Raw genomic sequence first — 26,211 nt, forward strand, 5'->3', positions numbered from 1 at the left:
ACTTCTTAGGTGCTCAATTTCTTTTCTAAAATGGAGATAATACTCATACCAGGCAAGATTGTTAAGATGATTAAATGAGATAGTACAGGAGCAGCCGCTAGCCTAGCAGCTGCCCCAGGGCTGTTGCATGGGAGACAAGGAGATCCCTCAGGCACAGCTCGCTGGATGTTTTCATCTTTAGACTTATTCATGAGCTTTCCTTCTTGGGATTAGTTTAAAATATTCAGGCATATTGATGGGAAAATGTGATCAACAGGTTAGGTGCCTTTGTGAAATTTCAAAGAAAGGAATTAAGAATTTGGAGATTTTTGATATCATTTTCAAATGTCTTAAATATGACTTATCTGTAGTAGATTTGTATAGAATCAAGTTGCCATTTACTCAGACCTCTTTCTGACTGGAATCCATTTTACTTTATTATAAGGGATTTTTAAAAAAACAATTTATATGTAGTCTGATTGAGAATAGTGAATCATAATAATTCTGTGACCCATTTACATGCGTTACTGTAAAAGTTTCATTTCGTACAAGTGACAATTTTTTCAAGTTAATTAGACTTGGCTACACTGAGGTTAACAAAAAGTGCTTTGAATTATCAATAATTCAGCAGGGCAGACATTTCTGTATAATGCAGTGGTTTTATAGAGTATTGTGAGATAGTTATCCTTAAAATAAATGGTTGTGAGCATACATCAGCATGGTGGGGTTCACTTGAATGTAGCGTGAAGTGATAACATCTATGCTTTCTATTATTGGGCAGAGCGCGGGACATCAGTCTTTCTGGCCATGAACTACTAGCAACCTTTGTCCTTTGTGTTACCTTTAGTTAAAAACGAAAAATGAGCATGAATGCTGGCTGATGGCCATGTCTCTCTCACAGCTAAAAATTCATCGGGGAAAGAAAAATGGGATTGGAGATTTGGATTTGTTTCATTGCATGAATGATATGTGACATTCTGTAAATTATTTATCACTGCAAGGATGGCAGCAGTAGCTTGAACATTGTTATATCAAATGAAAGCAGGAATCCCATTAGTAAAGAGGCCTGGGTTTTAGCTAGAATCTATCAGGGGAATGTTGTCACTTTAAAACCAGATTGTTCTTTTAATTGCTATTTAAAGGAACAAAAGTGTTCCCAAGGTACTGCAGTTGAGCAGTTGCAAGTAATAACTATGGATCCATAATTATGCAGTGCTGATTATCTGGCATTTAAAAAACTGTGGCTAGAGTCAGTGACCAATTTGTTGCAGCTTGTCTCTTTCGGTTTTTCTAGTACAGAATGTTTTATACTGGGGCTACAAAAATACATTTGCATAGCTACCTCAGAACGTAAAGCCTGTGCATATTATAAGAACAAATTAAGCTGAAAGTAAAGGGAAGATAATGAATGCCTTTGTAAGATGAGATTAGCAGTCATATTAAACAATTTTGTGAATGCTTGGTCATGAGATGTTTTTTTGTTTTTGATGACGTGTTGTCACAGGGAACCAAGGCATTTGTTGGAATCATTATAACCATTGATTTTTTTTTTAACTAACATATATTTCCTTCATTTATTCAATTAGCAGATATATTTTGAGTGCCTACTATGCACCAGGAAATGCATTAGGCATTTGGGCTAGAGTGGCTGAACAAATGAAGTTTATTCTATGCTGATGTATATTTAGAGAGTTAGACCTAGCAAAATCTTGTTTTTAATTTACATTTAAAAACATTTGTGATTATGTTGGGTGTTCTTGCTCTGAATTTTTGATTCATGAGATTCAAATATAGAGACATCTTAGTAACATTCAGATGGCTAGCAGACAACATGTGTGAAGGCTTGGAATATGTGGTAAAATTAGAGTTTTCATAGTTTTGGCTGTTCAAAAGAATGTGACCAGATCTGTAGGCACAGTCAGCTATTCATATGGATGGGAATACTAACATTGCTGATAGTAGTAAATAACAATGGGGACACTAAAATGTATGTAGATTTATACATTGTTAAAAGCAATTTTTATATAAGAGTTAAGGATGCTAGGGGACTAGACAAATGTTTTGTTGTTTCTTTTATAAAGTGGGGATGTCAGAGATTGAGGGCTTATCTTTTTTGTTTGGTATGGTGTGGTTTACTTTTGAAGACCTTCGTGCCACAAAAGCCTTGTTAATAATGATTTTTTGATCTTTTCAAGTGATCCCACAGAATCCTGCTCATTCTATTATTCTGTCACCTAAAAACATAGATATTTTATGTCAAATATTTAGTAGGTGAATAATAGCAACCTGCATTACAAGATTAAAGCAGTCTATATAAATGATATTCATAGACTATAATGCTGAACAGATAATTTATTATAGGCATATAGATAATGGGAACAGTTGAGATGTCCAATGAATCCTTAATTTTGTTCATTTCAGGCAAGCTATATAATATATAAAGGTATTAGATTTCACTGGTTTAATAAAAATGACTTCTGAGTCATACATTATACTGAAATGTATTCAGGTAATACTTTAATATCAAATAATTTAAGAGATTTATCCCAGCACTTTGGGAGGCTGAGGCGGGCAGATCCGAGGTTAGAAGCTCGAGACCATCCTGACTAACAGGGTGAAACCCCGTCTCTATTAAAATACAAAAAATTAGCTGGGCGTGGTGGCACGCGCCGTAGTCTCATCTACTCAGGAGGCTGAGGCAGGGGAATCTCTTGAACCTGGGAGGCGGAGGTTGCAGTGAGCTGAGATTGTGCACTGCATTCCAGCCTGGCGACAGAGTGAGACTCCGTCTCAAAATAATAATAATAATAATTTAAGAGATTTTTTTTACTAGCAGAAAATGTTGATTTTAAATGCATTATTTAGCAGTTTTTCTTTGTTAAAGAAGTAAGAAGCTGTAAGTAAAAAGTTAAGAAGCTTTTGACTTTAATGTTTTTAATTTTGAAATGGAAAAGTGACAGTATTTTTTATTTTAATTTTGTCATAGCCCCGTGCTGATCCCATTCCAATATGTAGCTTCTGTTTGGGGACTAAAGAATCAAATCGTGAAAAGAAACCAGAAGAACTCCTCTCTTGTGCAGATTGTGGCAGTAGTGGTAAGTTGTGTTTTTCCTATGTGTTGTACAACGACTTCCTATTATTATATCTTCATGCTATTTATCTCTCTATTAAAACTGTGTTGTTATTTAAGGCAATTATATGGTAATAGCATCGGCTTTACATTTTAAAAGAAAAAGTAAGGAATAGAGAAAAAAGCATGAGTATATTAGTGCTGACATATGGATATTATATATGCTTATATAATACTATGCATATTTATGATTGAGCTTTTATTTTATACCAGCATTGGTAATTCAGTGTAGAGATGTCTACATTGTAGATGAATTCAATGTAGAGAATTCTAAGCTTTCAAGCTAAGTACAACTGGAATCACTGGCTTGTTTTCTATTAATATAAACTGAAGTCTCAAAAAGTATTTTAGTCTCTAGTGTTTCCGGTCGTGACACCTACTGGTGAATTGTAATATTACAGCCCAGCTCTGTGTGACTCCAAATGAGAGACAATATTCTGGAAACTGCAATAATAGAATCAATGTCATTGGGCATGAAAAAAATTCATATTGTCTGGAATAAGATAAGAAAAGAGTGGTCTGTATAGAAGGTGATATTGAAATCAAGGAATTACTGGGTAGGGACTCTTGGCAAATTGCAGTACCTCAAATGTTTTCAAGGAAGCTATTACCTTGAAGGCAGCCTCTGCCATTTTCTCATAAGATTTTAAGGCCATACCTCCGGTTTCATAATGGAAATTTAAAGGGAAACTGTGCTTATCTTAATTTGTTTTACCAGCCAGTCTTCCTGTATGTTAAGCAGGTTTTGCCTGCCTAGGTAGTACTGTGCACATTCACGCACACACACACACACGTATACATGCATATATACATGTCTATAGATTGAGTGGTAGTTGTTAGATTTTAAAAAATTAATCATTTTTTGGCCAGGCATGGTAGCTCACACCTATAATCCCAGTACTTTGGGAGGCCTAGGCAGGAGGATCATTTGAGCCCAGGAGTTCAAGACCAGCCTGGGCAACATAGTGAGACCCAGTTGCTACAAACAACACAAAAACTAGCTGAGTGTGCTATAGTCCTAACTTCTTGGGAGGCTGAGGGAGGAGGATAGCTTGAGCTCAGGAGTTTGAGATTACAGTGAATTATGATCTTGTCACTGCACTCCAGCCTGTGCAACAGAGTGAGACTTCATCTTTAAAAATTAACAGCAAAAAAAATCAATAAAAATTAAGCCTTTTCTGTTCTTAAAATTTTTTCCCCAGACTACCCAAACTTTTTTCTCTAAGGTCTTATTTTAAAAGTCATGACTATTTCTCTAGTTGTATTAATTTCTAAAAAAAACCAAAAAACCGACAAAACACCATAGCTAATTCTTGTTTGGGAAGTCGTGAGGTACACTAGTTAGGAGCAAACTCAAGAGCCAGCCATAGCCCTGTTCCTCTCCCTTGAGTTAGTTACTTAACCATTCTGAGCCTGTTTCCTCCTTAGAAAATTAGGGATAATGGTAGCACCAACTTCTTGGGTTTTATGGGAATGAAATGTGAGGGCACAAGTAAATAGCCTGGCACAAGGTCTGCAAGAACTACGGTAAGTGTACGGCAAATGTCAGCCATGTTATGGGTCAACATGTTTGATATTGTTATCCTTGATTGCTGTACATAATTTAAAATCTTATCATCACTTATGACAGCTACTTGATGGTTGGATAGAAGAAATGTTTCATACTGAGGAATGACAATGTTGTGTAATGATTCTTCTTTCTTTTATGAAGGTTTAACTTGATAGGCCCTTTGTGGTTCAGCAGTTTTCAGGTGCTGACTAGGAGGGAGAGCCTTGGAAATAAGATATTTCAAACCTTGCTTGAAAAATGCATTCTGACAGTCTTTTTGATGGGCTTTACAGATTCATTAAAATTCTTTTACCTCATGGCATCATGGATAGTGACAAAAGGGCATGGAAACATTATCTGTATGTTCAGTTTAATACATTTCAACCCTACGATATCCCCGTTTTATGCTGGTGAGGTAGTGCCTCACTCATCAGTTCTGACTCTGTCATTATCTTTCGGGTTTTCTCATGAGGCTCATTCTGAATGAATTATTCTTTTGTGTAACTGCCTGATGAATTTAGTGGTGTTCACTTGTCTAGGGTTTACCCTTTGTGGTTTTTAAGGTGGTACTTTAAAAACACCCTTTTCTGTTTTATTTCTTTAGTATCTATTTGTCTGGGTGCCTAGACAGATTAAAGACGTACTTAAATGTGGGAAGAAAAGTTCCCTTCATACATTTCCTTACCTCTGGTGATACACTTACTTGAGTTGATAAGGAGTTTGAGATCATTATCTTCTAGATCATAACTTCAAGGCCTCCTTCACAGGGTATAAAGGCGTAATTCTAAACAAGTAGATCTTAGATTTTCTGATGTAATCAATCTCCCTTCGTCTTTCCCAGATTGAAGACCTGCCAAAGGGGAGGTTGATCTCCTTTATATTCGAGGTCACTGAAAATTTCTTTCCCCTGGTGTTTCTTACTTTTCACTCAGACATTTTCAGGGTCAAGCCAGGGGTGTTTAGGTGCTGTGTTATGTTTTCTCTGTTCAAAAATATCCTCTTGTTTTCTCTTTTAACAAATTGAGAATAATGGCTTGAGGATACTGTCCAGAGGGTATATGTGGCTGGTGTCGCTTTGTGAGCCAGTATTCACGTGGAGAGAGCCAGAGGTTTTGGGGCCAAGGTATGGGTCATGGCAGAAATTCAAGCCCTGGGGTCATCATATCTCTTTGTTGGGGATAGAGGATGCCTCAGAGTGCTTCTCTCGACTCTGCAGTGGGATCCGGCTCTAGTGTTGAGGTTCACTTAATCTTCTCTTGAGTGTGCTATGCCAGCCTGGCTTTGGCTAATTTAGTTAAAAAAAACTATTGTTCCTAACTCAGGGCAATGCTTTGTAGATACTTATTCATCTGGTAGATCAGAAGAAAAGACTTAGTTGTTTTTTCCTCTTTAAACTAAAGGATCAAAATAAAATATAGTTGGTTTTAGGGAACTTGGGGGTTCTTGTAGTTCTAATGCTCTGTTTTGACACCTTGTAATTCTAAGGAAAAAAGAAAACAGTAGGCCAGCATGCCTTAACAGTGCCCTCTAATAATGGCGGGAGCCCTGTTGTCACAGTCCAGCATCTCAAGTGGAAATTACAGATTGGTCGGCACTCCTAAGTTGACTTTAGGGAAATGACTGCCTTCTCACTCTTGGAAGAGTCTGTTGGTTCTGGGACTGAATTGAGACTGTTCATAATGATCAAAGGGATCCCAAAATGTAAGTTGTTTATATGAAAAAATACCCATAGCAGCATAAAACCAGAAAAAGGAAATATAGATGGCAGCCTGTAGGGAGGATCATTCTTAAATGTGTTTCCCATATGTGCCCGATGCTTTTTAGTCATCCCTATCTGAAGTACCATTTGTATGATGTCACATTTAGCTTCTGCTTAGATTTCGTAGATGACAGTAATAAATGTTTCCTTCTGCTTGTATCATAAAGTAAAGCCAATTAAAAATTTATCTGTTTTTAAAGGGGCTCAGTTCTTCAAATGGGCAGTATTTTCTTTAACATTTTTTTTTCTACTAAAAGTTCTTTAAAAAAAAAATTATTCAAGTTTATATGGACTAAAAATGTGAGGTGAGGTACATAGTGCCCGGAAACCCGAATGTGGTGTCCCTAACCTGGGTTCCAGTTCTCTTCTGCCACTTGCTGACTGTGTAACTTTGGTTTTCCTCATCTATGCAGTGTAAAGGAGAATGTCTGGTCTCTGCACCCACAGGGCTACTGTGGGATCCGGTGAGGTAATGATAGGAAGATGATCAGTAACTATAAAACATGAGACAAATGTGAAAGATTATTCCAACCACTAATATGAATGTGGGAATCATCAGATAGTCTAGGACTGTGAAAATGTTAGAAGTGATTTTACTTGACTTTCATGGATCAGCCTACTTTGAAATTAACACTGTTATATTCTCTTTGCCTCATTAAGACCAAATTATCTTTAATTAGCTTCACATAAGTATTAGATATTATACCAAATGAAATTTTGTGTCTGCTGCTCAGATTGCTGGGTGGTTAAATCTTACTTACAGATGAGTTGTGTGCATGTGTGTTTTCAAATTAGCAAATCTAAGATAAGTGTACAGTTCAAAATTACAGCATCATTCTAAGTGGAAGCTCATTGAAACAGGAGACAGAAGAAAGGCTGCTGCAATACAGCTGGGAGAGTGAGAGAAATCCCTTTTGTACAATAAAGGGAGCGAGAGCTGTGGAGTAGAATATCAGTGCGCCCTCGGGAGACCTGAAATCTTTCCTGGGTTTGTCTTTATTTGTGTGTTAACCCTGAACAAAACTTGCATGCTCATGGAGGGAACTGGTAGCAGCAGCATATGGATATATGGGCATATGAAAATATAAAAAAAGACCAGTAGTTTCTTAAGGTCACCCCAGGAGTTGGTTGCTTAGTCATCCAGTTTCACATTGACTAGATGCAGATTGAATCTGCAGGTTGGAAAGAAGACACTTGACTAGAAAGAAACCTAAAAATATGATCCAAAGAAGAAAAGAGGCCAAGCGCAGTGGCTCACGCCTGTAATCCCAGCACTTAGGGAAGCTGAAGTGGGCAGATCACTTGAAGTCAGGAGGAGTTCGAAATGAGCCTGGCCAACATGGTGAAACCTCGTCTCTACTAAAAAAAAGGGAGGAGGGGGAGAACAAAAACAAAATTAGCTGGGCGTGGTAGTGTGCACCTGTAGTCCCAGCTACTCGGGAGGCAGAGGCAGGAGAATGGCTTGAACCCAGGAGGCAGAGGTTGCAGTGAGCCGAGACTGCATCACTGCACTCCAGCCTGGGCGACAAGAGAGAAACTCTGTCTCAAAAAATAAAAGTAAACCAAAAAAAAGATGGGGGGTTGGGAGAGGAAGATAAGCCCCCTTCCCCCAAAAGCCCAAAGCATGATCGACCGTCCAAAGGGATGTAATTTCATTAAAATTGTGCTTCTCTGGGTAATAGTGACCTCCTTGTAGCAAAATCTAATGATCGTTTTTCAGTGTTTATCAAAACCTAATTGGTATCTTTTAATCCACAGCAAATAATTTCTCTTAGCCATATTTGGTCTGGTAGGGAATCCTTTTTCTTGAAGTGTTCTTTTCCTTCGGCCCCTGTGACAGCATATTACCTGTGTTTTTTCTCTACCACTTCTTTCCACATATTTTTATTAGCCCCTTGGTCCTCTCTCCATTCCCTAAATGTTTCTTCAGGTGTCAATCGTTGGCCCTGTTTGTTACTCTGCCTTGTAGGTTCTTCTGAGCTTCTGACCGCAGATACAAGCACCTATAGAGTTTCTCCATGAGTCTACCTCCTAGGCACCTCAAAGTTAATATCCAGAACAGCTCATCAGCCTTGCACTGCTTCCTCTACCCAAACAACAGCCACAACAATAACAACAGAAATCCCAGCAAACAAACAATGTCCCGCCTCTCCTGGAGGATTTTCTGTTTCAGCAAATGGCACACTGTCTGCCACTCACTCAGTAACACAAGCTGGAAATTTGGAGCCATCCTCTGTCCTAGTCTCTCACACCAAGGAATCACCAAAAACACATGAATTCTAAATCATAATATATATCTTGAATGCTAAATTTATCCATGCATCCCCACCAACCCCACTGAGATGTGCTATTATAACGACCTCAATCTAAGCTTCACTCTTTTTCCTCCAATCCATTTTTCATACTGTAGCCTAAGTTACCTTTTAAAATTATAAATCTGATCACAGAATTTCTTAAGTGGCTACCAGTTGCTCTTAGGAGAAATCTATATTCTTTAATACAGCCCCAAACAATTCTTCTGGATTAGGCTCTGGTTTAACCCTACCTTACATCACTATTCTGTTCATATTCTGCACATTAGTTACATTGAACAACTTCTCTCTCCTTGGATATACCCAGTTCGTCTCTCCCTCTGCTCATGCCATCTTCCCTGCTCTGCCTCTCATCTGGTCCCATCCAATCACACTCATCTTTTGAGTCTCTTGTTTAGGGAGACCTTTCTCTAACCTCCTGCTGTAGTCTCCCATATCCCTAAGCTACCCCATTGTAAGGCATTAATGCTAATTCTTGTTTAATGTTTGTCTTTCCTGCTGGACTATGTGATCTGAAAGGGTGGGAACCATGTCTATCCTTTACCTCACTGTATTCACTGCTTAATAAATATTAGTTGAAGGAAGGAGAGATGAATAGTTGGTTGGTCAGATAGCCAGTCTGAGGGGCTTAGTGTCTGAGTCTTTATTCATTTTCCATTGCTGTTAGAATAAATTACCACAGACTTAGTGGCTTAAAAACAACACATTTTTAATCTTATAGTTGTAGGTCAGAGGTACATCAGGGGTCTCACCTGATTAAAATCGGGGTGTCAGCAGGGCTGGCTTTGTCTGGAGACTTTAAGAGAGGATCCATGTCCTTGCCCATCTGGGTTATTGACAGAATTCAGTTCCTTGTATTGATAGGCCCAAGATCCCAGTTTTCTTGCTCTCAGGTGAAGATCATAGCCAGCTTCCAGAGGCCACCCACATTCCCTGGCTTGCAGCCCCCTCACCATCTTAAAAGCCTGTGATCTTCTCCTCCTCCTCTTCCCATCTCATTTCTCTAACCCAAGTCCAAAAAAGGTTCTCTGCTTTTAAGGACTAATGTGATTAGATCAGTCATGCCCACTCAGATAATCCAGGATAAACTCCTCATCTCTAGATCTGTGCCCTTAGTCACATCTGCAGAGTTCCTTTTGCCACAACAAGTAGTATGTATACAGGTTATGGGAATTAGAGCACAGATGGCTAGGGGGCTGTTATTCTGCTTACTACAGAGCCTGTGTTTTTTTCTTCCTCAGTACTTTTTCCAAAAAGCTTTTCTACTGATTGGTAGTTCCATTGATACTTGTTTAATTTTAAATAATATTCCTTTGGTTTTGCTAGATAAAACTATTGTAAGCTACTAGTACTTGATATGTATTTGTGTAAAATTGAATGAGTGAATGAATATACATTATGGCTCTCAAATCTGATAAATTGCAAAATACAGTAGTAAAACAAACTCCAGAAAGACAAAGTACCATGAAATGCATCAACAGAGAACAAGAATTTTAGAGAAAATTAGTTGGGCATGGTGGCGGTGTCAGTAGTGCCAGAACTTTGGGAGGCCGAGGCAGGTGGATTGCTTGAGGCCAGGAGTTCAAGACCAGCTTGGCCAACATGGCAAAACCCCATCTCTACAAGAAATACAAAACAATTAGCCAGGTTTAGTGGTACGTGCCTGTAGTCAGTCCCAGATACTCGAGAGGCTGAGGTGGGAGAATTGCTTGAGTCTGGGAGGCAAAGGTTGCAGTGAGCCGTGATCGTGCCACTGCACTCCAGCCTGGGCGACAGACCCTGTCTGAAAATTAAATAAGTAAAAATCTCAGAGGAAATTGTTGAGTTTATGGAATGGCTAAACCAGAGGTAAGGAATTACTTGACAGTAGCATTGTTTTCCTCTGTCTAATTACTGTAGATTGTGTAGTAGTATATCAAGACACGTTACAGTCTTTTGTGTGATTTTAAAGTTGGCCATGAAAAAATAAAATGGAAATATTTCTTCATCTCTAAGCATCCTTTACACAATCATAGAAATTTAGAACTGGAAGGACTCTGTGGCCAATTCTCTTGGGCTAAATAAAGGTAAGATTGCTGCCTAAAGGAAAGATAGGCTGAAGATTTTGGAATTTGATAGGGTAGCTTAAATAGTATAGTTGAGATAAAATATTGCTTAAAGCATTAAGAGAAAGAATATTCCTTGCCCCTGATTGAAAATGGCTGAAATCCACTAATTTTCAAACTGTATAATTATTTAAAAGTCTGTCTTTTATAAGATACCTGTGAGAATAAATAGTAGGCTGTAATATAATGTGAATTACCTTAGTTACCGAATATTAAGCCACAAAGTACAAAAGCAGATTTGAATGTAGAGAAAAATTCAGTGCGCGAAATTGAGGTCATATGTGCCCATGATGTATGCCTTAAAGGAAGTAATAAAAAGGGGGGTGGGAAGTAAATGGTATACTTTTAAGCTGATGGGACCCATTTTAAGGGTGGAATTTAAATTGCTGTTCTTTAAAAGTTAAGTTTTTACCCCCTTCACTATGTAAGGAGACGGAGGTGAGGGCTCTGATCAAAGTAGATCTCTCCCCTTCCCGCTTCAGTACACTTCTTAAAAGTCGACAAGCAGGCTGTCTTTGTTTGCTGTTCCTGAGCAGAAAGAGGAGATTGATACCATTTTTATCTATTCAGACTTTTTCCTTGCATTCATTTGAATGAGAGAAGCCTCATAAAAGAACAGTGTCACAGGTTAAATGCATCTGCCTGGGTGTCTCCTGCCTGAGGTCATAATCCTGCGACAATATTTTATTTTCTCAACATCTTAAATACAGATGTTTAGATTTTTTTATTTTTTAACTCAGGAATAGTGTGCTTTTATTAACAGTATTGGTGATTGATTTTGAATGTTTTTACTTCAAAAAGCCAAATCCCCTGGTGGGTGGAATTTTATGAAGCACCTGTTAAGCTTTAGGGAGGAGGACCTTTTTGGCAGCAATCCAAAATACATATTTAAACAATGAGCCTGCCAAAGTCAGGAAATTATAAAACAGTTTTGAAATTGCAGAATCTGCTTTTTTTTATTATCCCTCAGGTTTCCTTTGCAGCTTGGTTGTAAGTTCTTTCACATGGGATTTACTAATGTTCTTACTATTTAAAGACCAGATTTAAAAAAAAAAATCGAGTTTGGAGATCTCTTCAGGTTTATGTGATAAAAGACCATTAGATTTTAAACTGTACAGCCTTCCAAAGAGTTTGGGCTCACACTCCCCACACCTCTTGGAGGAATCTTTTACTCACCGGCTTCTGGCTGGCTCCTTTGAATGGCATTGCCCCTCAGGGTCTCTAGTTTTTCTCCTGTGAAGTGAGCAATAAGACATGGTATGTGGAGCGCTGCTAAGCAAAAAGTGTGTCCCAAACAGTGTGGAAAACTCAATGCTTGGGAAAATGGGGAAACCTGCTGAGGCCTCACTTGTTGGTGTGTCTCGTTTAACCTGGATCTCAGCTTCTTAACTCTCTCTTAAATTCACTCTTTCTGCTCCTGCTTCTAGAATTTAAACTCAGTGACCCAGGGCAGATGGCAATGGAATATTCTCTGTTTATCCCAGCAATGGGTGTTCTCTCTGTACTACTGGATTTGGGTAGGGGAGGGCGTCAGTAGTTAAGCAGCCCCAATTTTTTATTTAGTTATCTGTTGTTTTAAGTGTTATGATTTCATCATACACAGAGAGCAGGAATTGTTTGAACTTTGGCAACTCCCCTAAGTGTGTGGCAAATCAGGACCCCCTAGGTAGATGGTGGTTGATCAAGATGGCAAGTGCAGGAGATTGAACGGGGGTGCAGGAGTGAGAACACCTGAGCCTGTGTTGTCTTCAAGTTCTCAAAGGCTTGAGATTGGAATTGGTATAAATTTCCAAAGTTCTCTTAGGGAAAACATTTGTACAGTCATTTTGTTACATACAGGGAGAGAAGGCAAGGGCAAAAGGCAGAAAGGAAAATCTGTAATTCAGATTCTGTGATCTGTTGGCATTTTCAAGTTCCTAAGGTTCATTGGCTAGCCTCATCAGCTATCTATTAAATATTAGGGAATGGGAGTTTAAAAAAGTCAAAGGCATCATTCCCATCAAGCACTTTGCTTTTTATTCTCATAGGACACCCATCCTGTTTGAAATTTTGTCCTGAATTAACAACAAATGTAAAGGCCTTAAGGTGGCAGTGCATCGAATGCAAGACATGCAGTGCCTGTAGAGTCCAAGGCAGAAATGCAGTAAGTATGGTTCCTGTAATCCGCCTCCAGGTAACTCGCTCATTTCCAGTGTTAAGGTGTTTTTGTTTTTATAGAGTGTGGCTACTTTCTTTCTAACGTTTTAAATCACATGATGTCAAACTGCAACCGGGATCTTCCTGCACCTTTATTATATTGTATTCATGTTAATCCAGTAACAGAAGAATTTCTGGCCTTTTACAGTTGGTTTCAGTCTCAATTAGTCTCTAATATGTTATATTACAGGATAATATGCTTTTTTGTGATTCCTGTGATAGAGGATTCCATATGGAGTGCTGTGACCCACCACTTTCCAGAATGCCAAAAGGTGAACTTTTAAACTGTATTAAAAATATATTTTATTACATATTGGTTAGCTTTGTCCTGATGTCTGACAGCTCAGAGGTATACAGGTTCTTTAAGCATTTCTTTTTAACCCCTCCCATCTTCCCTATACTTGTGAGTTTAGCACAGGTTGTGAATAGAGGAGTATAAAAGTATGGGGAAAAAACACATATATATGATATAATAAAGGCCCTAATTCAGACCCAGGGATGAAAAAGACCATCTCTCTCTCCAAACCATTTCCCTATTAAAATAAGATTAGATTATGTAGGTCAAAAATTTAGAGCACTCTCCATATTATTCAGCACAGTGTTTAGAGGTTAAGAAATTTTATATTTTTGATGATGATAGTGACTCCAAAGTCCTATGACAGGAAGCTATCACTATTTTCTTGGCCATTAGTTGATATTTTGAACACAAGCATCTGAATGGTCTTATAGCTGATTGTGTCTGATGGAATGTGGATTTCCTTCCGTTTATTGTGTAAGTCACCTGAGCTCAGCCTTTCCCCTCTCATTTTGCAATATATTAAACATTTTTAAATAACTTTGCCTTTTTATTATAAAATCCATAATTTACATTGTGGAAGATTTGGAAAGTACAGATAGACAAAAAAAGGAATAAAAATAAAAATAAAAATGAATTGGAAATTCCTTCTCTGCCTTCACATACCCTTTGAAGAGAAATGGAACAGTCTATACATGTTTTTGTAATATACTTTTTTCTTCCCTCTTAATAGATTGAAAGCACCCTTACATCATTAAATATTCTCCTAAACGTAGTTTTTAATAAGTGTGTAGAACTCCATAGTATAGAGCAGGGATTACAAACCTGGCAACTGTGGGCCACAGATAATGCTTTGTTGGCACGACATTTTTTAAAGTTTGAATCTGAGTCCTCTGGGTGGTGCATGCATGCTCCAGTTTGCCACAATCTCACTACTTCCTGCTGTCTTATGTTCCATTTTGCTTCAGTCACATATATTATACAATCTAGGTCCTTCCTGGAGGTATTTGATTTTCCAACCCCCTGTATAAATGAACTATAATTTATTTAACCCATCCCTTAGGGTAGATATTACAAATGTTTCCAATTTTTTCCAACCACAATTATTTCCTTCAAATAAATTCCTAGGGGAGGAACTGTTGGATCAAAGGCTAGATACATGAAAGGCTGTATCAGTTTGCAGACTGTCCAGCAGTATATGAGGATACCTATTTTCCTGTATTGTGACCAGTACTCACCATTACTATATATTCTTGAGTTTGAGACACAGGTTTTTTTTTTTTTTTTTTTTTTTAATGTTTTAGTATCTTTGAAGTCAGATGGGTCTTACAGTCTATGGTACCTTAGATTTGATGAAATACATCATTATTTTTAAATTTTACCAGTTTGATAATAGAAAGATGTCTGATAATTTTTTTGTGGTCAGATTGAACATTTCTTGTGTTTGATTCTTGGCTGTTTGTATATCATCTTTTCTAATGTACCTCTTTTTATCCATTAATCATTTTTCTCTTGGGATTTTTACCTTTTTCTTCCTGATTTGCAGAAGCTCTTCTCTTTTCTTTTTGTAGTCAAATTCATGAATCTTTTTATTTATGGCTTCAGTTTTAAATGTCAGTCATGCTTAGATTATATAAATATCCACATATCTTTCCTGGTACTTGTCACATTTTATTTTTTCATATTATAATATTCATCTGTCTAAAATTTATTTTTGTAAAGGCTAGGAAATAATTCCTCTCCCAGATAGATAGCTGTTTGTTCTGTCACCACTTATTGAATCATTTCATCCTTTCCCCACTGATTTGAAATATGACCTTTTGATATGCTAAACTTTCCTATAGGCTTTGGTTGTTCTGGTCTTTCCATGCTTATCCATTGACTTATTTCCCTATGCTAGATGTATAGTTTTAATCATTGTAGTTCTGCAGTACTCAGTACTTTTGTTTAAATTTTAAAATTATATTTTATACAGATAATTTTTTTTAGTGTTGGAAATTTCCAGAAAGAGATAAGACAAATTTTTTTTTTCCTTCTAGAAATTCCAAAAATGGACTGATTTGAAAATGTCTCCCTCAAGTCATAAGATACAATATCTTACAGGGGCGAGTTTTCATGTGTGGGTTTATGTGTTGGTGGGAGGCTTAGTGACGTGTTGAAAAGAATTTTCTGGAAGGGTTCTGAGAGAGGGGCCGCCTCTGCCCTCACCACCTTCACTCTAGGGAAATTGACCTTTAGGGATGGCTTCCTGAGGAAAATGACAAAAGGGAATGACCCACATTTTGGAGTAAAGTTCTGCATACAGGCATCCTTGAGTAGCTTATTACAGCTGCAATTTATATTTAATATCTTCTCTTAAAATGAAACATTAAAATGTTTTTCTCATATATATATTAATTCAGGGATGTGGATTTGCCAAGTCTGCAGACCAAAGAAAAAGGGAAGAAAACTACTTCATGAGAAGGCTGCACAAATAAAACGACGATATGCAAAACCCATTGGACGACCGAAAAATAAATTAAAGCAACGATTGTTGTAGGTTGAGATCTTATCAAAAGAAATCTGTTATGTTTTGCTTTAAAATATAGGTGATTGTTATTCTCTTAGATTTCTTTAGGGTTTTTTTGGCATCAGTTTTTCAAACTCAAGGGATGAAAAATATTTCTCCTTTTTGCATAAGCTGTGGAAGTTTTTTCAAAATAACATTTTTAATTACCATTGGCATTTTGGGGTCTTCTGTTGGCAGTAGCTGTGATACTAAGTGACATTTTTCAAGCAGCAGGATGGAAGCAGAATGTAAGAATTGGAAACAATCATTCAGCCTACTTTATTACTGGCTGAGCATTAGAAGAGCTTAATTATATAAATATTTTCATAGGAATTTTAAAACGAGAGGGATTTGTCCATGTCTCTAGCAAATCTCTTTTGTTACTCCAAATAACATTTTAGGAAAATACCTCTCTCTTCTGATAGTAATGTAGCGTTACTACTTTTTAAGATCTCTTTTATGAAATAGGAGCTTCTGAAAAACCTGCAGTTGACCATTTGCCTCTGAAGAGTTAGACAGGACCATTTGACAACTGCATGTGTGCAGACATATATATATAAAAGAATATATTCGCAGTGGCCTGGAAATCTGCTATGATAACCCCATTTCCACTATCCTGTTGCTGTATAATTGCCGTTAAAGCCCAGTAGAGCATTTAGCAGGAGTTAGTTGGAAAAGTAGAGAAAACAGGTTAAATGAATTTATTTTAACCTGTGTAGAGTATAGATCTATCAGCATGAAGGTGTTTACAAATGGAATCAGTAGACTTGTGTATCTGTAGCAGTTCTACCAACAGACTACCACCATCTTTTCAGGCTTAGTGAGAGGGTCATTGTGATGCAGAAATCCTCTGCACACACCTTGAACAGACACCAAGAATCTCACTCCCTTGCTTACTCCTTTTCCTCTAATTTTTTCTGAAGCAGTTCTCACTATCTTACCTGCTCTCAGAAAAATAGTATCTTCCTGCACCTTTATCTCCTAAGAAGAAGTAGGAAATGCAGTCTCCTTTCTAGAGATTTCTATGAAACTTTGCAAAAACCCTTCAACCAGTAGACGTTTGCAATAGATTTTGAAAAAATTTCTAGAGGCAAACATGAAACATATATATGAATAAATCTTTCATAGTAGTATCATTTGAAGTAGAAATTTTACATTTTTACTGCATTCATCCTGTGTAAGCATTGTTCTCAACATGGGACCATATCCTCAGGGCCCAATTAAAAACACCAAATTAGGATATAAACTTTCTAAACAAAGGACACAGCTGAAAATTGCATCTGGCACCAATCCTAACTTTTTGTTTGTCCAAAATTGTCCTTTGAGCTTAGGAATTTTTAAGACAGTCTAGGGAGTTTTCCTTTTTACATGCTTTATAAGCATATTATCCTTTCTGGGCAATCGATTCCAGATACAGTCCAAATGCAGCGTTCTGATGTGAAACATTTTAGCCTGGATGAGTTCTTTGTTGGTGACTCTTGCTGTGTCTCTAGTGTCACTAGAGATCTCCAGTGTTCACCTGACTTGACTGAATTGGTGGTGCCAGGCAGAGTCCCTGGCGATACAGCCACCTCAGAGGAGCGTGGTAGCTGCACCTACCTCCCCCTTCAGCCAACAGCTGAAATTCGGTCATTAAATCTTTGTATACAAGATGACCACTAAAATGTGCTCTTCTATTTGTAATTACTTAAGATATTTTTATAATTCAGTATTGTATCTCTTTAAGGCTTTCATTTCTTCATTATTCGCCTTCAGCTGAATTGATCATTTGAAAGCACATTCTTGGGCCCCAGCACTGTCATAATTCATCTGCAAATGTTTCTCTATTATATAAAATTCTGCTACAAAATGGGTAGCTTTGCAAACCCTAGCCTGAGGTGAAGGCAGTCGGCTGCTGTTCATGTCAGCAGCTGTGTTAGTGAGTGACCTCTAGTTTCTGTTGACTACACAACAGGATGGGCAGAACCAAGGTATAAAGATTCCGACGCCAAGTGTCTGATAATGACCATGGTAAATGTGCCGCTTCTTCACCAGACTCTCCATGTCATGTCTGACCCGCTGTAGCTTTTCTTTAATCATTTCTTCAGTTTTTTGCTATTGTTGTCCTTTTTTCAGCAATATTTTATGCTGTAGTTAATTGTCTTCTCTCCTAAGAGAGTATTATTGGTTATCTTACCATCCTAAGCACAAACTGCTGAGAAGAAGAGGGTGTCTTTTTATGTTTTCTTAAAAAAATTACAGATTTATGGCCATATCCAAACTCTATTTATATAAGTTTATAAATTGAATTAAAAATTACTTTTCACTAGAGATGAGATAAGCTTCTTCTTTTGCTTCTGGATAACACATATGACTTATTTCCTCCTAATACTTTTAAAAAAAGACATTTCAGGAAATCATAACTACTTGTGACAACACCAAAGCATAGCTTGTTTTTATTTAATTACAATGAAAGCATTGGGTGTTCTTTTAGTCTCTTCAACACTTTTCTTGCTTATATTGCCCTCGGGTCCACATGGATTCTTCCAGTACCTGTTGGATGGGCCCTGGAAGAACCATGACATGCAAATGCAGTTGCTGCTGCCTTTCCAACAGAGAAACATTTAGGTGGTGGCACACACAAAAAGTACAGTTCTTAAGTTTAAGCCCATTGAATGCATCTAGTTGCAATAAATTTGTTTTTAGATACCTTTATAATTCTATTTATTAAATGCTGATACTATTCTCTAAATTTCTGCCTAGGTCTGTAACCAGTGATGAAGGATCCATGAATGCATTCACAGGAAGGGGGTCACCTGGTAGGGGTCAAAAGACTAAAGTCTGTACCACACCTTCATCTGGTCATGCTGCATCTGGGAAGGACTCAAGCAGCAGATTGGCTGTTACAGACCCCACTCGGCCTGGTGCCACCACCAAACTCACCACCACCTCCACCTACATTTCTGCCTCTACACTTAAAGTTAACAAGAAAACCAAAGGGCTCATTGATGGCCTTACTAAGTTTTTTACACCATCACCTGATGGTCGCAGATCACGAGGTGAAATAATAGACTTTTCAAAGCACTATCGTCCAAGGAAAAAGGTCTCTCAGAAACAGTCATGCACTTCTCATGTGTTGGCTACAGGTACCACACAAAAGCTAAAACCTCCACCTTCTTCACTTCCACCCCCAACCCCCATCTCTGGTCAGAGCCCCAGTTCACAAAAGTCCAGCACGGCCACTTCTTCTCCCTCTCCCCAGAGTTCTTCCAGCCAGTGCAGTGTGCCCTCTCTGAGCAGCCTTACCACTAACAGCCAGCTGAAGGCACTCTTTGATGGGCTTTCTCATATCTATACCACTCAGGGACAGTCTCGCAAAAAGGGACACCCAAGTTATGCACCACCCAAACGTATGCGTCGTAAAACTGAATTATCTTCCACAGCAAAATCTAAAGCCCACTTCTTTGGCAAAAGAGATATTAGAAGTCGGTTTATTTCTCACTCCTCCTCCTCTAGCTGGGGGATGGCTAGAGGACGTATTTTTAAAGCAATTGCTCACTTCAAGCGAACAACTTTCCTTAAAAAGCACAGGATGCTAGGCAGATTAAAATATAAAGTGACCCCTCAGATGGGGACCCCCTCACCAGGGAAGGGGAGCTTGACAGACGGAAGGATTAAACCTGATCAGGATGATGGTAAGCAAAAGGTCAAAGCTCCAACCAAACCTGCGTCCCGTCCCTTTCTCCCCAACCCCGAAAAAAAATCAACCAATCAATTCCTATTTGTCACATAGGTCTTAGCTATTTCTCCTGTTCTCACTTCACTTTCATACAGAAGCAGTGAAACTTTGACCTTTTTCTAATGCTGACTAAACCTCCAAAATGTTGTTTTTCCAACTAATACTCTCCCACCTTTTATTATTTATTTCCATTCGTAGTGACACTAGGACCCCCCAGATGCCTCCATAGCGTTGCTTATGGCTTTGTAGTCCCGCATGAGTAGCCACTGCCATGCTTCTGCCATGCTCTCCCCCATGTCGCCTCTGCAGCCACAGCGCTGTTTGGTCGTGTACTGTCAGTGCTTCCAAAGGGGGTGTTTCAGCTCTTCACTTCCCTCTGCTCCATTGCTTTCTCATGACAAAGTTCATCCTGCTTCCGTCTCAGCAAAGCCTGATCTGTGACTCTGTGATGTGTGCTTTTGGATGTGCGTGTGTCTGTGTGTGTATCCACCTTAGGGAGAAAACGGATTTCATAATATCATTGAACAAATTGGCCCATTACATTTGCTACCCTTGATCAAACAAAAAATAAAAAATGTGTCATTTGGACAAAGTAGTAGAATTTATTATCTCAAAACTGATAATGGGAATGCTATAACTAGACATTGATAAAACTTCTAATCTTGGTTGAAAAATATGATTTCACTGTGTATTGCTCTTACTTTCCCTCATATATTTATTAAAGCTGTAAAAAGATGACAGTGATAAAAGTGATAAATTCAAATAAAAATTTGAGTATAGCAGGGAAAGGATACTGCTGGATCTATGAGCAGTGCTTAGATGTAAAAGCTTATAAAGCTTAAAAAAAAAAAAATCCCTATTTGCCCACTATGCTAATTTGGTGCCATTTTGGTAATATATAGTGGTTACTCATGATTCAAGTTAGTGAATACACTTTCTGCTGGTTTTAAATGACAGATACTGAAATAAAAATAAACATCAAACAAGAAAGTGCAGATGTAAATGTGATTGGAAACAAGGATGTCGTTACTGAAGAGGATTTGGATGTTTTTAAGCAGGCCCAGGAACTTTCTTGGGAGGTAAGGAAGGATCCCACATTATAGTAGCAAGTATAAAATGTGACTTCTAACTATTAATATGGAATTACTGGGTTGATTTTATAGAGAATCCCTTTCAGCATCCTTTGTGATTCTTCAGGTGTTACCTTGCCCATTTTTAGTGACTGTACATTCAAAAGCAAAGACTTTGTAGAATTGTCTCCACTCTTAGAAGTAGGTAGGGGCTCAGCTGGTCTCGCAAAATAAAATAGAGTGGCACTGGTTCAGGCAGATTTTGGAAAACATTTCTAGGTGTGAAGGAATAGATTTCCGATGAGTTTTGCCTAAATTTAGAAAATAACAATTTAAAATCATTAACAAAAAGAAGAACATCGTTGTTAAATTTATTGATGCTTCTTCCAACACAGATGGCCAGCCATATGAAAAATGTCTCATATTTTTAGCTCTTTTGCATTGATGAAAACAATATTGTGTTTCATGATCAGTTGCAGTCAGTTTGATTTTCACTGTCCAGTAATTTCTTTAAATGATTCCACTTTAATTCTGCTTATTACCACCCAGATATTGAAAGATGAGGCTGTCAGACTTCTCAAAGATGAATCTGTTATGAATTGTGAATTTGTTGTGTCAATGACTGCATTTGGTTTCTCTGGCCAGTGTGGTCAGGTAGACTCCCTACTCAGCCCCACTTCCTGTTTTGTGGGGAAGGGGTTTTCTGTAGACTCTTAACACTTTATTTTTAGTAGCAGCCAGTTGGGCTAAATACTCCTGACAGTTTCTACCTTTAGAGCTATTGGATATTTCCATCCCTCAGTCCACCCCTACCAGGATGCCTTGTAGCAGCTTTCCTTTGACTAAGATAAATATTAAATTTCCCCCAGTTATTAAGATTAAAAGCTCTTGAACCGGCCCAGGTTGGAAACGGAGCAGGTCAAAATTCCTGTGCTAATCAGTAGTGGGATTGCGCCCTCGAATAGCCACTTGACTCCAGCCTGGGCAACACAGCAAGATGCCATCTCTTTTTAAAAAAAGATGTGAAGTCCTTAAGTATTATCCTTTATCTTGGGCCTACTTCTGACATTCATGTATAAATATGAACAGTAGGCCATTATCTGAAATATATTGCTAATTCTAAAGCTTTTTCATTCCAACATGGTAAAACTGGCTTTTTCATTCAAGAAATATTCTTGTTCTGTGTCAGGCACTGTACTAGACACTAGGGATACCACAGTGAATCTGGCAGGCAGCGTTCTTAACCTCATATGGCTTACTATATGGAAATAAGGGAAGTAAGAGGAGACAAATGCTAACCTTCAGATTTCACAATTGATTATTTAATTACAGTTCTGATGAATACTACCTTGTGGAGGAATAGGAAACTGTAAGTCTGTGTAACAGCCACATCATCTTATAATCATCTAATTTCTAATATATTACAATAGATTGTTAAATCCAGTTCTACCAACATTTGTATGTATTTATACCATACTTATTTCCTTTGTTATATTGTTTCTTAGGGTATTTGTTTGTTTTTTTGTGAATCTCACACAAAAGTAATGTTAGGTTGGTGAAAAAGTAATTGTGATTTTTGCCATTGAAAGTAATTATAAAAACGGCAATTACTTTTGCTCAACCTGTTTTATAAGGGTTGATAGTGTTATTTTAAAATCATGAAAATTCACAATTAAGATTAGTGTTCTGGTCTTGATAGTTTTGATAATCACTGGTGAAAGAACCAAAATGTAAGTGATGTATATATATTATTATTTTTCTTTTCTTTCTATTTGCCAGAAAATAGAGTGTGAGAGTGGGGTGGAAGACTGTGGCCGGTACCCTTCTGTGATTGAATTTGGTAAATACGAAATCCAAACCTGGTACTCCTCGCCTTACCCACAGGAATATGCAAGGTAATGGAATAAGTTTGGCAGGTGTATATCTTTAATGTCATATATGTGAGAAAAGAAAATTATTGATTCTAAAGCAGGAATTAGAGATGATTTAGGAAATAAATTTTGATAGTCAATGCTAACTGCTTCCCAAACTACTGCTTTTGCCAGCACCTTTTTATAGTATTCCTTGTTCTCTGTAAATTCCTTGTGTTCCTTAGTTACACAGGCATTATACATTTTGCCATTTAGCTTCTAGATTGTGCTTTCTTTTCTTGGTTAATTGGGCAAATGTTGGTTTTGTGTGAAACCAAATAAGAAAAAAAAAAAAAGAAATTTGCCATGGTGAATTATTTGGTAGACTGTCTTCTCTAGTTGCCTTTTATATTTTTTAATTAGGCCTGTTAGTTTTAGCTCTGATTTCTGGCATTTTATTTTCAAGTTTTTAATAGAAATTTAGCAAAAGAAGGAAAAATGGGAGAAAGTCAGTGGGAATGAGTAGTCTTTAGAGACGCTTCCGTTAAGTCTTTACTTTTAGATCCATTGTGACTTATTAAAAATGAAGAGAAGGCCAGGCACAGTGGTTCACTCCTGTAATCTCAGCAATTTGGGAGGATGAGGTAGGTGGATCACCTGAGGTCAGATGTTCGATACCAGCCTAGCCAACATGGTGAAACCCCATCTCTACTAAAAATATAAAAATTAGCCAGGTGTGGTGTAGCATGCCTATAATCCCATCTACTCAGGAGACTGAGGCACAAGAATCGCTTGAACCCAGGAGGCGGAGGTTTCAGTGAGCCAAGATTGCGCCACGGCAGTCCAGCTCAAGCAACAGAGTGAGACTCTGTCTCAAAATATAAAAAATAAAAAGAAGAGAAAATAATGGGATCTGAGTTTTCATTTGTCTTAAACATAAGATTAGCTATGAATGAATATATCCCAAAATGAGTACATTGAGAATAGATTTCTTCCATCAGGTACGTCAGGGTACTTACTAGTGCCTTCAAAGGTGTTTTAGTTTGCAAAGTTTTCAGTAATTATAAACTTGATTTTCTTATAGAATAGATCTTATTTGTAACTGGAGAAAATGAGAAGCCTGTTCAGAAAGTTAAGTGACAAAGTAAGAGTCAAGAATTTGGGTTTCTCCTCCTAGCTTATACCATTTGGTTGTGTGTTCTTGAACAATTTTTTAAAAAATGGCTGTGAGCTTTAATTTGCATAAGTAATCATAAACCATGTTCTCTGAAAGCTTTGAATAAAATTTGTACATAAGTGCAAGTTTTGAAAGTACTCTCATCTGTGTGTCTCTCTCTCGAAAACCTTTTTCATTCTTATATTCCAAAGACCATGAAAGTGCTTCTAAACATTTTCTTGTAAATAATAGCAATGTTCATTAAGATATGGAAATAAAAAGCGTTCTGATTTTTAAGGTGGAGAAAAAGTCAGCAGGGAAGAGAGGTATTTGTCTTTTACTCAAAGTGACAGTGGAATTGCTAGAAAACAAATTAGGTCTTTTGATTTTCAGCCCTGCCATTTACTGCATTAGACCATATATAGATCTATGATAATAACTTTAAAGTTACCTCTTCCAGAAGTGGAAATGGTAACAACTAAGTTCAAGGACTTCTCTGCCTCATATGTATGCAGATTGTCTAAAAATAATAAATTCACTTCTAAGTAAAATATTTTTATAGTTCTACCACTGACCATATATAATTGGAAATAATATAGTAAACTGGAATTAAGAAAAATATGCTTGGTCCCTTGACAGGATAGTATCCCTATTAAGTTGATTTTTAGGGAGGTGGTTCCACATCTGTAAACCTTTCTTTACATAGGATATTTTAAAGGAAACAAATGATTTGTTCACAAAGTAAAGGCAGCACATATTATGGATATGGATTATATTGAAAAATAATGTAAGGTTGTTTTTACATTCTCTCTTTACTATTGGCTTTCTTCTTCTTCTTGGTTTTTTTTTTTTTTTTTTTTGAGACAGTGTCTCACTCTGTTGCCCAGGCTGGAGTAGTGCAGTGATGTGATCTCGATTCACTGCAACCTCCATCTCCTGGGCTCAAGCAGTTCTCCTGCCTCCACCTCCCAAATAGCTGGGACCACAGGCATGTGCCACCATGCCAGCTAATTTTTGTATTTTTATTAGAGATGGGGTTTCACCACATTGGCCAGGCTGGTCTCAAACTCCTAACTTAGGTGATCCACCCACCTCAGCCTCTCAAAGTGCTGGGATTACTGGCATGAGCCACTGCACCCGGCCTTTTTATGACTTAGAGAAAATTGAACAATATTTAATCTTCCCCTCCGAGCAGTATAATCAATCTGATAGATTCTGTGATTTTTAAACTTTAACAGATTACCAAAGCTTTACCTGTGCGAATTCTGTCTTAAATATATGAAAAGTAAAAATATTTTGCTAAGACACTCAAAGAAGTGCGGATGGTTTCATCCTCCAGCAAATGAAATTTACCGAAGGAAAGACCTTTCAGTATTTGAGGTAAGCAAGTATAAACAAAAAATTCAGCTTTTTGAAGTCTAGTACTCCTAATTGTTGACTATGTGCTGATTTATGTTTAGAAGGTGCAAAGTGTATTTAATTTTGACAGTGAAATTCAGACTGCCCTTTAAACATCTCCATGTTTTGGAATGTTTATCTAACCATATTAAGCAACCATTTAGATTGATGAAGGATCCCTACTTCATCACATTAACATTTTTGTCTTCCCCCAAATCCCTGTCTACACCAGATATATTCACCAGTGAATTTATGATCTCCTCAGCTCTTTGTAAATTCCACTTTCTTTGGCAGGAGAAATGAGCTTTGTTCAGCAGCTCCAGCCAATGTCTGGCAGGTGCTCACTCTTCCAGGGAATTGAGCAGCTGTACATATCTCCTCAATACACAACCACCTGTGTTTCCATCCACTTCTTGGCAGGATGGATAATCCTTTTGGTGAGACCCTAGCAGATGTTGGAACTCTCCCCCCATCTGGGTAGATGGCCACCCCTGAAGAACTCTGCTGTTCACAGGAACCCCTTGTGGCCATATGTCTGTCATTGTGGGTTTCTTGAAGACATTTTGTATTTCCAGAATTGATTTAGTAGCAGGCCTCTGCCTCTATATAGTTGCATTGTTTAATTATGTATCTGTTGTCAGTTTGAGGGATTCAGTTCAGCTGTGTCAGTTCCACCTTGAGGAGACCATGCCTTTCTTCCACGTTATTGTCTGTTTGCAGGACTTTTCACTTCTCTCCTTCATGCTCTTCCCTCCACTTGTACCCTTCTATTGTCTACTGCGTTTTCTCCTCTGTGACCCATTTTGGTGTGCATTGATGCTCATTCCTGGGTGCTCGGAACAAGCCTGCCTTGTACAGCAGATATGATGTCTTCTTTCTCTGAAATATAGTTTTCACTTCTGGATTCTCTTTTTCTGAATTGTTCAGGCTAAGATTTACTATTCTGCCTTACAGTTCTCTTTATTTCTGGCCTGCAGTTTCTTGCCGTCATATTACATAAAGGGAAGGTTGTAGGTTTCTCACATGGACCAGGCTCCTTCTCAGACAGGTTTGTGCCCACTAGTTTTTCCCCAAGACTGATCAGAGAACACAGGAAACTCCAGTTGTGTCTTACAATGTTTTTTAAAAGCCTCCTCTTTTCTATCA

General features: G+C 37.8%; 1 protein-coding gene across 11 annotated transcripts in view; it reads left to right on the forward strand.

The window, feature by feature from the left end:
* The window catches only part of KAT6B (lysine acetyltransferase 6B), a 199,370-nt gene that overhangs the window by 129,356 nt on the left and 43,803 nt on the right, over positions 1 to 26,211 (forward strand). For 5 of the 11 annotated variants that reach the window (XM_064374337.1, XM_064374339.1, XM_064374341.1 and 2 more), the window contains 8 exons: positions 2,966 to 3,074; positions 12,862 to 12,977; positions 13,221 to 13,302; positions 15,728 to 15,860; positions 18,616 to 18,671; positions 20,549 to 20,670; positions 22,441 to 22,556; positions 24,906 to 25,047. In XM_064374337.1, the coding sequence (XP_064230407.1) occupies positions 2,966 to 3,074; positions 12,862 to 12,977; positions 13,221 to 13,302; positions 15,728 to 15,860; positions 18,616 to 18,671; positions 20,549 to 20,670; positions 22,441 to 22,556; positions 24,906 to 25,047 (876 nt within the window). Of the gene's footprint in view, positions 1 to 2,965; positions 3,075 to 12,861; positions 12,978 to 13,220; positions 13,303 to 15,727; positions 15,861 to 18,615; positions 19,548 to 20,548; positions 20,671 to 22,440; positions 22,557 to 24,905; positions 25,048 to 26,211 lie in introns of all 11 variants that reach the window. The other 6 variants (XM_064374331.1, XM_064374334.1, XM_064374335.1 and 3 more) reach the window with 3 other exon arrangements.

Source organism: Aotus nancymaae, unplaced genomic scaffold (genome assembly GCF_030222135.1).
Source record: "Aotus nancymaae isolate 86718 unplaced genomic scaffold, 86718_ANA_hifiasm-v0.15.2.pri h1tg000010l, whole genome shotgun sequence".
In the NCBI taxonomy this organism is placed as follows: domain Eukaryota; kingdom Metazoa; phylum Chordata; class Mammalia; order Primates; family Aotidae; genus Aotus; species Aotus nancymaae.